This window comes from Zonotrichia leucophrys, chromosome 12 (genome assembly GCF_028769735.1).
Source record: "Zonotrichia leucophrys gambelii isolate GWCS_2022_RI chromosome 12, RI_Zleu_2.0, whole genome shotgun sequence".
Classification (NCBI taxonomy): Eukaryota; Metazoa; Chordata; class Aves; order Passeriformes; family Passerellidae; genus Zonotrichia; species Zonotrichia leucophrys.
This window is the reverse complement of record NC_088182.1, coordinates 14,442,675-14,453,490: the sequence shown is the minus strand read 5'-3', so window position 1 is coordinate 14,453,490 and position 10,816 is coordinate 14,442,675. Positions and strand designations below refer to the sequence as shown.

The 10,816-nt window shown below is 46.7% G+C and overlaps 1 protein-coding gene across 10 annotated transcripts in view; it reads right to left on the bottom strand.

Annotated features, from left to right (window-relative positions):
• Nucleotides 1-7,375: 7,375 nt before the first annotated feature.
• The window catches only part of POC1A (POC1 centriolar protein A), a 49,488-nt gene continuing 46,047 nt past the window's right edge, over nucleotides 7,376-10,816 (bottom strand). For all 10 annotated transcript variants that reach the window (XM_064724233.1, XM_064724230.1, XM_064724231.1 and 7 more), the window contains one exon: nucleotides 7,376-7,660. In XM_064724233.1, the coding sequence (XP_064580303.1) occupies nucleotides 7,562-7,660 (99 nt within the window). In that variant the 3' untranslated portion in view covers nucleotides 7,376-7,561. The remainder of the gene's footprint in view (nucleotides 7,661-10,816) is intronic.

The following is a 10,816-nucleotide window of genomic DNA, read 5'->3' as shown; positions in this document are numbered from 1 at the left end:
AGCAGCGTTTGGTGCAGTGTGGTGGGAAGCTGATGAAGGGTAAGAAAGGGTCCCAGGACATTAAATAAATGCTGGGATAAGAATTACAGTCATGCTTTTAAAGAGGTTTCTGCCAAGGCCACAGCATGCTCTTGCCCCTGGGCTTGGTGGCTGCGCTGCCTTGCCACTCACTGCAGACAGACAGGCTCCAACCATGGCAGTCACAGTCCCTTTGTCACTCACTCAGTCTTGAGCTCTCTGAACACCTGAGATAGCACAGCATCCATTTCATGCCAGTCTCAAAGACAGGGAAAACCTTTCCAGTGTCTGCTGGAGATTTACCATTTGGCATTGCAGCACCTTGTCCCAGAGCCTGGGCTCCCAGGACAGGGCCACAGCAGCTGGCTGCAGGATGAGTGGCAGCTGATCCCACAGCTCTTTGATCCACACTGTGAACTGCTGGGGTGGATTAAGGAAAGAGGACTTCAGCTGACTTTCATTAGCTTTCTGCTGCTCCTTTCCCAACTTGGAAATTAGCAAGTATTTGCATCCAAAAGGCAGGTGAGCCAACCTGCTGGGGATCGGGCAGAGGCACTTTGTAGAAGGGGCAAAGGGGCTTTTTATTGAAGTGAGGGGAGAAAAAGACTTTCCTGTCTACCTGGGCCAGGCTGGAAAATCCAGACAACAGAGATGCCACCTGGCTTTCCCCTCCCCTCTGGTGCCACAGTGGAGGCTGGTAAGGGCTGGCCAAATGACCATGTGAGATTTCAAAGCTGCCTCCCAACTTCAATAGGTGGGAGAGCAGGAAGGAAAGCAGCCCCTCAATCACCACACCGATTTTCATTGCTATTAAATGTAATTATCTCTGCTCTCTTTCATCTTCACTTCTGCTGTGAGAGCTGGCAATGAAGGCAGCACACAGTGAGGAGAGGCAGAGTGGGGAATTGCAGCAAAGAACATAACCTCCAAAATGCACTGCTGACCCTTGGGGAGGGAGCACAGGAGACAGGGAAAACAACAGGCCCATTGCTGTCAAAGGGTGGGGACAGGGACCAGACACAGAAACTTGCTCAGCTTTGTTTCTTTCCCTCACCACAACTGCAATGTCTCCAGAGCACTCTGAGCCTGCTCAACACCACCAACAGCTCCTCCCAAAGGTATCCCAAGAATTTTCAGCATTCTCTGCAGCACAGAGTGTGCACCATACCCCTCACCTGGGCTGCCAAATTTAAAACACCAATATCATGGCCCACCCTTATTTCTGGCCCTGCTCCACTGTGTGACCTGCAGGTACTCAGGCAAGAATTTCTGCTTCTGCCCCCATCACCTGGGCTGCTGTTAAGGAGTTTTCAGGGACAATCCACCCCTTTGTGCTCAGGTGAGCTCCTCTTCTCTCCACCAAAGGCTGATGGGAAAGGCTGGCCAGCAGGCAGATTTTCACTTTCTCCTCAGCACACCTTGCTCCAGACACTTTGTGGTAGGAGTTTCTTTTTAAGACCTATTGATTTCATAAATAATAGAGTAAACGAAAGAAACACATCACACAAATACACAGGTCAGATAATCTCTCCCTTAAGAAACAAAGAGGAGCTATGAAGAAAAAATAGCCCAGCAGGCGAGCATTGATCTTTAAGCAGGAGATCAAGTGGCATTAGAGTTATTTGTTAATTAACTTAACAGCACATAGATAGGGCCAGAGTCAAACAGGTCACCTTGGGGATCCTGCTTCACAAACATGATCTTGAAGCTGCCTTTCTCACTCCAGGAGCACTCAAGGAGTTTCTGCAACACCACAGCTACTTCTGCCTTGGTTCTACTGACTGGTGTCCGCAGAGGACAAGTGCCAAAAGCCAAAATCTTCATCCCTAACTCCTGTAAAAAGCTTCCAGCCTAGGGAACTCAACATGCAATGAGAAACTTTTCCAGCCACAGGCCGGCATCAGAAGACTGACACAGAAATCAACACCTACTGCTCCCAGGATGAAACAAACAGTGTCTTCTGAAGTAACCACAGCCTAGAAGAACAAAAGGAAAAGGATATTCCTGGGCTTTCACAGGATGAAAACCATCCCAGTTAGCCCTGGTCACCTCATGCACCAGGTGTAACAGGAGACAGGCAGAGCCCTTGTGGCAGAGGGGACTCACACAAGGGGAACAGCAATGCCCCCCTCATACCCTGCCAGAGGATCCCATGGTGCCCAGCACACTCCAAGGTGCCCATTTCAGCTGGAACAGGCAAAGCCCTTCCTGCAGTTGAAGATCTGCAGCACACCAAAGCTCAGCTCTGGCTGTGAAAACCTGAGGAGGGAATCCCCGCCAGGAGCAGCCACCCCAGAGGGAAGAAGGAGCTCAATCCAGGCAGCTGCTCAGCTTAACCCTTTCAGTCACCAGCTGCAAGAACAGCTATCACCAGTGGCACATGCTCCACACAGCCACAAGCTCTTGCAGAAAGCAGGATCAGCCACAGCAGCATTCCCCACTGGAAATTTGCAGAAAAATCCTCGTGCCACACAGAGCACCACTGTATCCTCAGATTGCCTCATCTCTGGAAGGCAGCAGTGAGTTATGAGCTGCATGGAAGGTGCCTGCAGGGAGCAGAAACAGCCAGGGAGAACAGGGGTGACAGCTTTTTGGCACTGGGTGACAGCACTGATTCAAGCCCAGCATTTTTGTGACAACAGAGTGGTGTGTTTCCAGCTGTATTGCATTATCAGGGAGGAAGGGCTGGAGTGAGTATAAAGAAATCTAAAGGAGGTCACTGGGGAAAAACTTCCTTGCAGATGGCAAATTCCTGGCCCGGAGCAGTGGTCACCTGGCCTGTCTCAGCTACAGCTAAGCAGAAAATGACCCTCTGCCAGAACATGTCCAAGTGTTCACAGAGCTCACCCCCACCAGAAACCACCCCACAGCACTCCCATCTTGCTGCTTTAACCATATACCCTCACCTTTGCTCAGAATTGATCCCAGGTAACTTCAAACTCCACCTGAGGTGACAGCCACCACTTGTGCAGAGCAGCACAAAGGCTCTCAGCACACGTTTACCAGCAGCACGGGCTGCTGTGCTACAAGGAGACAGGGAGAAAAGAAGGGATGCCAGAGACCTGTGCCCTGCAAGCCCATCACTCTTTTCACTGACACCCCACATTCAAATCTCTGACAAACTCTTCTTTCATGGAACCTGTACCTCAGCAGAGGAAAGAATTTATAGACATCTCCTCTGACAAGGAGAACAGGGGGACTGAAGAGTGATGTCTGCCTGCAGTGACAGCTCTGTTGTAGAGCTGCAATTCCCAGCTTTCCCTGAGACACACGTAAAACTTCCTACAGCACAATAAATCCACAGGTCAAATACACAGAAGATTATCAATACAAGAATCTTCTTTCCCAGCTTATTTCCTTCCCAAAACTACCAGTGATCAGGTCCTGCCACTTGAGAAGCAGTTGCAAACCAACCATTTCTAAAAGCAAGAGAAGAAACACAGCCCTGCTCTCACGTCAGAGTGACAAACCTTTGTAAAACGATTCGCTTCCCTCCCCTCCTACTCACTCGTGTTTCAAAAAACATTTCGTTCAAAAGCAGCTCTTTAAGGAGGTTATATAATAAGTGATTTGTACCACAAGGCTGGCTAGTTTTAGCCCAGCTACTTAGATCATAGTTGGATTTTATTTCCTGGTTAGCTGGCAGGACCCATGTCCAGTGACGAGCCTGTGGGCAGAGGATGCTCCTGGCCATTGCATTTCCTGGCCAGGAGAGTCACAACCACAGTGCTCTGCTGTTTCTGCCTATTCAGTAAAGCTCTGCTGTTGCATCTGTCCAACTCCAGCTCCCAGACAGGAAGGAAAGTGGGCAGTGCTTGAAGATTCTTACTTTTTCACAGATCACGGTTATGTTTAACATGCTCCATGCTCACAGCAGCCAAAGCCATTTGCAGCAGCACCGGGCTCCCCAGGGGCCAATCTCAGCACAAAGAACCCTTGCTGAAAGTTTAGTGAGGTCATATGTCTGGCAAATGTAATGGCAACAAATTAAACTACTTTTTTAAGAACTTGGCTTCCACCGTGCCTTGGAGATCCAAAACAAAATCCTTAACTCTTCGTGGGCTCCTCCTGCACAGAGCTCACCACGTGAGGTTTGCCAGGCAGGATTTGTCCTCGAGCAGTGCAGAGGCCATGGCAGCCCAAGGACAAGCCACAGGCTGCTCCTCACTTGGCTGCTCCACTGCTCCCCGAGTTAACAGCATCACAAATGGGACACTGCAGATGTGCCTACATTAAATAAAAAAAGATCATGAGTGTAAAAGTGGGTTTAACTCACTCTGGAGGCTACTCTCTCCTCAGCACTCCAAAACTGGGGTGCTTCATGGATAAAGAGCCTCAGAACAAGACAGACAACAGGATTTGGGCTCCTCAAGATTTTTTTTTTTAAGCTGTTTTTCAATCTAAGCCCAAGGATTAAAATGTCAGTCTTGTAGTTTCCAAGCCTTGCCTGCCCCTCAAGCAATAGCCAGCCTTCAGATGTGCTGGTACATTTTAAGTCCTATTCCAGGTAGGAGGGTTGTAAGGGGGAAAATGAAGTTGCTGAGATTTAGGATAAAGGAGGTAGTTAATATTGTCAGAATCTTTTTCTTGCCTCCTAAATCATATACAGGTTGTAAGATTCCCTCTCCTTCTGACTCCCCACTGCCATCCACCCAGAGTTACCACTACAACAACATGGAACAGAAGGTAAGAAAAGCAATTTTCCCAATCTGCTGCTTTTGATTGGGATAGTTTATGTTTTTACCCAGTAGCTCCTACAGGGCTGTTTCAGATTAGTGCTGGTAACAGAGCTGATAATTCAGGGATGCTCTCTGAGCAGTGCTTACACAGAGCCAAGGCCCTTTCTGCTTCTCACCCCACCCCAAGAGAGGAGGCTGAGGGACAGCGTGGGGAGGGGACAACCAGGACAGCTGAGCCTAGCTGACCCAAGGGATATTCCAACCATGTGGCATCATGCTCAGCATATAAAGCTGGGGAAAGAGAGAGAAAGGTAGGGCATTCACAGTGCTGGCATTTGTCCTCCCAAGTCATCATTACATGTGATGGAGCCCTGCTGTCCTGGGGATGGCTGAACACCTGCCTGCCCATTGGAAGTGGTGAATGAATTCCACATTTTGCTTTACCTGATCAACTGTCTTTATCTCAATCCACAAGTTTTCTTTAGTCTTCTGATTCTCTTCCCCATCCCATTGAGGTGAGGGGCTGGGTGGAGATTAGCTGCCAACTGAGGTTAAAAGACAACACCCAACATCCCACTTGTCCACAGCACTTGAGCATTTAACCTCTTTTAGAAGCACAATTACATCTTTCAAATGGATTCACTCAGAACATCTGAAAAGGAAAAGCATCTGTGTATCAAAAGTGCCCAAATGCGGGCACCTCTGGACACACATGAAATGTGTTAATTGTACTGCCATCCTCTCTAAAATACTATATACAGTTGCTTCTGTGTCTCTAAGACATTAGAAGCTACACATTAAAAGGATGCAAAGGCTATTTTTAAAGTTAATCACAGAATATTCTGAGTTGGAAGGAACCCACAAGGATTATTGAATCGAACTCTCAAGTGAATGGCCCATACAGGGATCAAATCCACAACTTTGGCATTATTAGCACCACGCTCTACCTGGGCTTAAAAACTGATATAGGAATGTTTCAGTTTTCCCCTCCACACCCCAATCCCAAAGGCCAGTCCACAATACTGAGGATCACGTTGGAAGTTTAGGCTCTTGCAACTGATTTATGTCATTGTTTCAGTGGCACAGATCAGGGCAGGAACAGCTGTTTTTCCAGCAGCAAATTGGCCACAGCATCTTTGAGTCCCCTCCTCCCCACCCATCTGCATCACCACACAAGCTCATTTCAATAAAAATGATGTCAGGCTCTCAGCAAAAAGCCACTGAAAGCTTAGAGCAAGAGCACAGAATATCACCACTGAATTGATTCCATTAAGGGAAAGTAATGATTTATCAGACTCAGAGCCTGGAAACAGAAAACAAAGTCTGTGGCAGAGCAGAGAGAAACTCATCATCAACCAAGCATGGAAATGAGAAAGCTCTCAGCCTCCCACAACTAAGGAGTGAAATATTGTGATCATGCCAGCAAGGGGCTCTTAGAGATGTACAAAGGACCAGGAGGGAAGAAGACCAGAAGCTTCCTGGTGGCTGGCAGGAAACACAACCAGCTGCCCCCCATGAGGGATGAGGAGCACTAACACCACCAAGGTACTGTCCCAGCCAACACAGCCTGCAACAAAACCAGGTGCAACACCTGAAACCATCCCAAAGCCAAAACCACGTGGCCTGGCCTTAAAACCAGCTAAACCCCATGTGAAGTAAGGATGTCAAGCCTGTCCTCAGGGAAGCATCCAGAGTGCCACAACACACATGGAGATGGAGGCCCTGCAAGCTGTGCAGGGCTGGCAGGGGCTGTGGCACGAGGTTCCAGCAAGGGCAGGGACTGAGGCAGCCTCCCTGCCTGCAGAGCTCAGACAGACAGTGGTGAGGAAGGTAACCCTGGGGTGCTCAAGTTTCTCCAGGAATGTGGGTCAGAGTTTATTGCAGGAAAGGAGACCACCAGTATGTGTTAGCAGAAGAGGTGTTGCAGACAGGATCTCCCAGAAGTCCAAATTCTTGTGCAGCTACATACACAGCAGCTGCTCAAGCCCCAGAACAGTCAGGAGGAGCAATGAGGGGAAGAAGGTGCCAGTGATGAACTACTCAATTGTGAAAACATCTGCAAAATGACCAAAAATTAAAGGCAGTCCAGTATGAGAAGAGGGGAGTTCCATGATGGAGAAAACATTCCACTTCCTGTCCCTTTGCCCTGTCTTTAATTTAAGAAGCAAAGATGAAGCAAAATCTCCTTGGAAATCACCCTGCATTTGACACGCTGGGGCCTCTGTTCCAGCCTCATTTTTCCTCTGTTGCACATGGGAGCAGGTTGAATGTGTCAGATTTAATCACCTCTGCACAAATATCACCCAGGGGCTCAGCTGCTGTGTCAGATTTGCTGTGTGAGACTTGGCTGAGACAAACCCTTCCAGGTGCCAGCTGCACAGGACCTCACCTGCTTGATATGGTTCTAGAGCAGAGGTGAAAGCTCAATATGGTCCTAGAGGAGAGGTGAAAGCAGACACCACTGCCCCAGATATCCTGAGAGCACTTTGCTCCTCACCTTCAGGCAGCACATGCCTCAGCAACTGGCCTAGTACAGCCTGGGCCAGGCATCTGGCAACTCCAAGGTGCTTACACACTTTAACTTAGTAGGACCAGAGACAGGAGAGATGTGACCTTCAGTCCCCATGCTGGCTGCTGGACTTCTGGAAAGCACATGAGATCACAATTGTTACCCACACTTAGGAATAAAATATTGCTTTTATTTTAGTGAAGTAACAAAGCTATTTACAGATACAGTAACTATACATTCCAATTGAAAAATAGATTGTGCTCAAAATTGTAAAAGCAAGTCACACACAGTCTGTTAGGAACATACACAACCTCAAACCTCCCAACTCCTGCAGCTCCTGTCTGATCTCAGGAAATCAGTTTGTTTTGTTCTGAATGATTTTCTGCTGAGTCTCAAGACATTCCTTCAGCTTGTCTTCAGTGAGTGTCAGCCTCTGCTCCAGGATGGAAACTGTCTGCAAAACAAAAGTGAAAGCTGCTGCTGAGCTACTGACAAAGACACACTGCACTCTCAATAAAATGTGCCCAATAAAATCCTAAATTCACAGGAATATTTCAAGGTATTTCTAGGCTGGAACTCCAGTGTCAGTGTTCCAGGAGGGCAGAGCCCTGCATGACTTCAGAGAGGAGCAATAGCAGACAGTGGGCACAAAGCTCTCCTGCAGACAACACCAAGCACCCATTTCAGCACTGCCCCTGCATTTCCTTTCCTGGACAGGTTCATGAGGCACCAGACACTGGAGAGCCACCAGACTCGCTTCTGCTGCTGAGACACAAATTTTAAACAATTTTACTCAGTTATGGCTCTGATTTTATCTCTCTGCTTCCAACCATTTCCTTCCTTCCCTCAACACCATGGGTCTGATGTAATTAAAACACTCAAAACTTGCTGGACAAGCACCATGATAGGCAAGAAAACCTTCCCTGCCCAAGACAATACAGCAGGAGATGGAGGGGAAAAACTCCACTCCACAAGTGGCAATATCTCCCTCAACATAATGCCTACATTTCATTGTGTAATCCACTTACCCTGCAAAGGATTGCTCTCTTTCTCCTGGAGCTGAAGTCATCATGTACAGGATGCACAGGAAGAACATTTTAACCACGTGGCAATAAAAGCTTCTGCTGAAAACCTTTTATTGATCACTCCAAGATAATCAAGGGCCCCAGCTATGCACAACCACTTTCAGCTTCCAGAGATACCAGAATGGCTGATAATGGGTGGCGATGATTTAATGCTTTAATATCCATAAACTTATCAGCAACGATCGATAGCTTCACATTTTGGGCATTTTTACTGCATAAATAACATCCTCTGCTAAAAACAAAGGATGCTCAGAACCTTGGACTTTAATGAAGTAATTCAAATAAACTTGGACAACCGCTGTTTGTATAGCAGTTATACATAGAAAGCCTTTTAATAGCACATTTCGTAAGCACATCTCTAAGTGCCTGACAAAAGCAAGCAGGTCTCATTATCCCCATTTTACAGCTGGGGAAACGAAAGCACAAAGAGAGGAAATAGCTTGGCTAAGGCCACTTGAGACTAAGAAAAGTCTGCTGTAAAATGATTTGGGGAATGAGACAAGTTGTGGGGGAGAAGAGAAAACAGACATAGTAAAAACAACAGCAGGCATAAGGCAAAGCCATCTTGCAAGATTACATCAAGGAAGTCAGGAGGGCTTGAGGTTGTCCAGTGCATCCTAATGCACCTTCCTCTCCTCCCTAAACACAGTTCAAAGCTTATTTCTGATATATTTCTTATTTCTGACCTGTGACAAGGCAGAAGAGCTCTGCTGCAGCTGTAGAAAGCTTCACCTGAAAGAATAAACCCTGCATTGCCCAAATATTTCATGGGCTACAGCACTAGCTGCATTTAAGTTTTTTCCTCCTCTACTTCCATCCCTTAGAGGCACAGGAACTGAAGTACACAGAGAACCAGAAGAAACACTCTGTTGCCAGCAGGTAACATCCAGGTGCCCCAGAGCCTGCAGGAGCCCTCCCATCTATTCAAAGGAAAGAAGACAATCTTTTCCAAATCCAGCCATGCCATTGCCTAGTGACTGTCTTGGAGAGCAGGACAAAGCCACCAAGGGCAGAACACAGCAGGCCAAATGTCTACCAAGGGTTTACAGCAAAGATCTTACCCTTTAAACAGCCAGACAGAGAATGAAAACCAGTAGGGATCCTGGCTTTTCCATCTGAAAAATGAACTAGTAACTCAACACTCCAATAAAAAGAGAGAGAATGAAACATTGCATCAAATTTCCTTTAGAAGGATAATCAGCTGAATTAAAGGCCCAGTCACACTGCCCTGCCAGAAGCAATGCCCAGATCACTCGTGGCTCCTCTGTTCCATGATTTACTGCCACCATGATCCTGTCAATAGGAGTTAAGAGCTGTTACACACAGCAGCATCAGACACAAGTAAAGCAGTTTTCACAGAGTGTTGAATTTGTGAGAAAGCTGTAAGGAAAATGTTTATTGGAATGGAAATTGCACGTAAGTATAAGCAGAAACTTGCAGTAAGTATTTTTTGGAAACTAAAAGTGGAAAAGTAGGAGTCAGAAATTAAATTCAGGAAGACCAAAGTAGGAATCAATGACTCTAGTCCATTTAGACTTGAATATATGATGAATATAAATAGCCAGGGCATCTGATATCCTAGGAAGGTAAGGGAAAGCACAAATACTGCCCAGCTGCTATAAGTGCTATATTGCAACTTGCACAGAACAGCTCCTTTATTAGCAGCTGAAAGTTTTACAATATTTCCATGCTGCTATTTATAAAGCAAGTCATTCTCAGGTGGCAAATGAAACTGCACCCATTCAACTCCTGCAGGCTTTTGCTATGGCTTCTCAAAGATAACAAACCAGCAGTTAAGCCAAGGAGGAGAACACTGTTAGCCAGATCCAGTGAGGATTCACCAGAGCCCAGTCTGCATTCTGAGGCAGGATCTGGGCTTCCTGGTGTGTCAGGAACTCAGTACATGTCTCCATTGTGCACCAGGGAGTAAATGCTGGATAATTTATTGAAGTCCTGGCTCAAACTGGCAGAAGGATAACAGCTTAGGCTCAAACAAGAAAAAAAGACCAAGCTATTTATTTTTTAAGGAGTGTTTTTGACATTGCACTAATATACTGAGTATTACTATGGGCACCAGAACAGAATACAGGAATTTTTCACAGAAAACCTAAATCACTTCTACCAACACTTTTGGCAACATTGGTCTTCATTTATCTTCACAGACTCAACATTGAAAAAAAACCAATCTTCTCTTTGGAAACATTAATGAGAAGCTATGGATAAATGAAAAGTTGCCTCCAATTCACTTAAAAATTCTGGGGAATATTCACTCCCACCTTCCTCCAGGACACCTGAACTGAGGCCCCCAGTAGTCATGCTTGCTTACCTGAAGACAGGTCCCTTATGGCATTCCTCCATGTAATTTTTACAACCCAAATAACAGTGATTTGGGATGCTGCTCCAAGATGCTCTCATGGTATCTCTTCCTTAGTCCCTCTTAAGCAGCAGAGACAGTTCAAAAGCCACTGGCCTTAGGGCTGAAGCTTCTGCAGCAGGCCTGGAGGGGCTTTTGAGGAGGACAGATA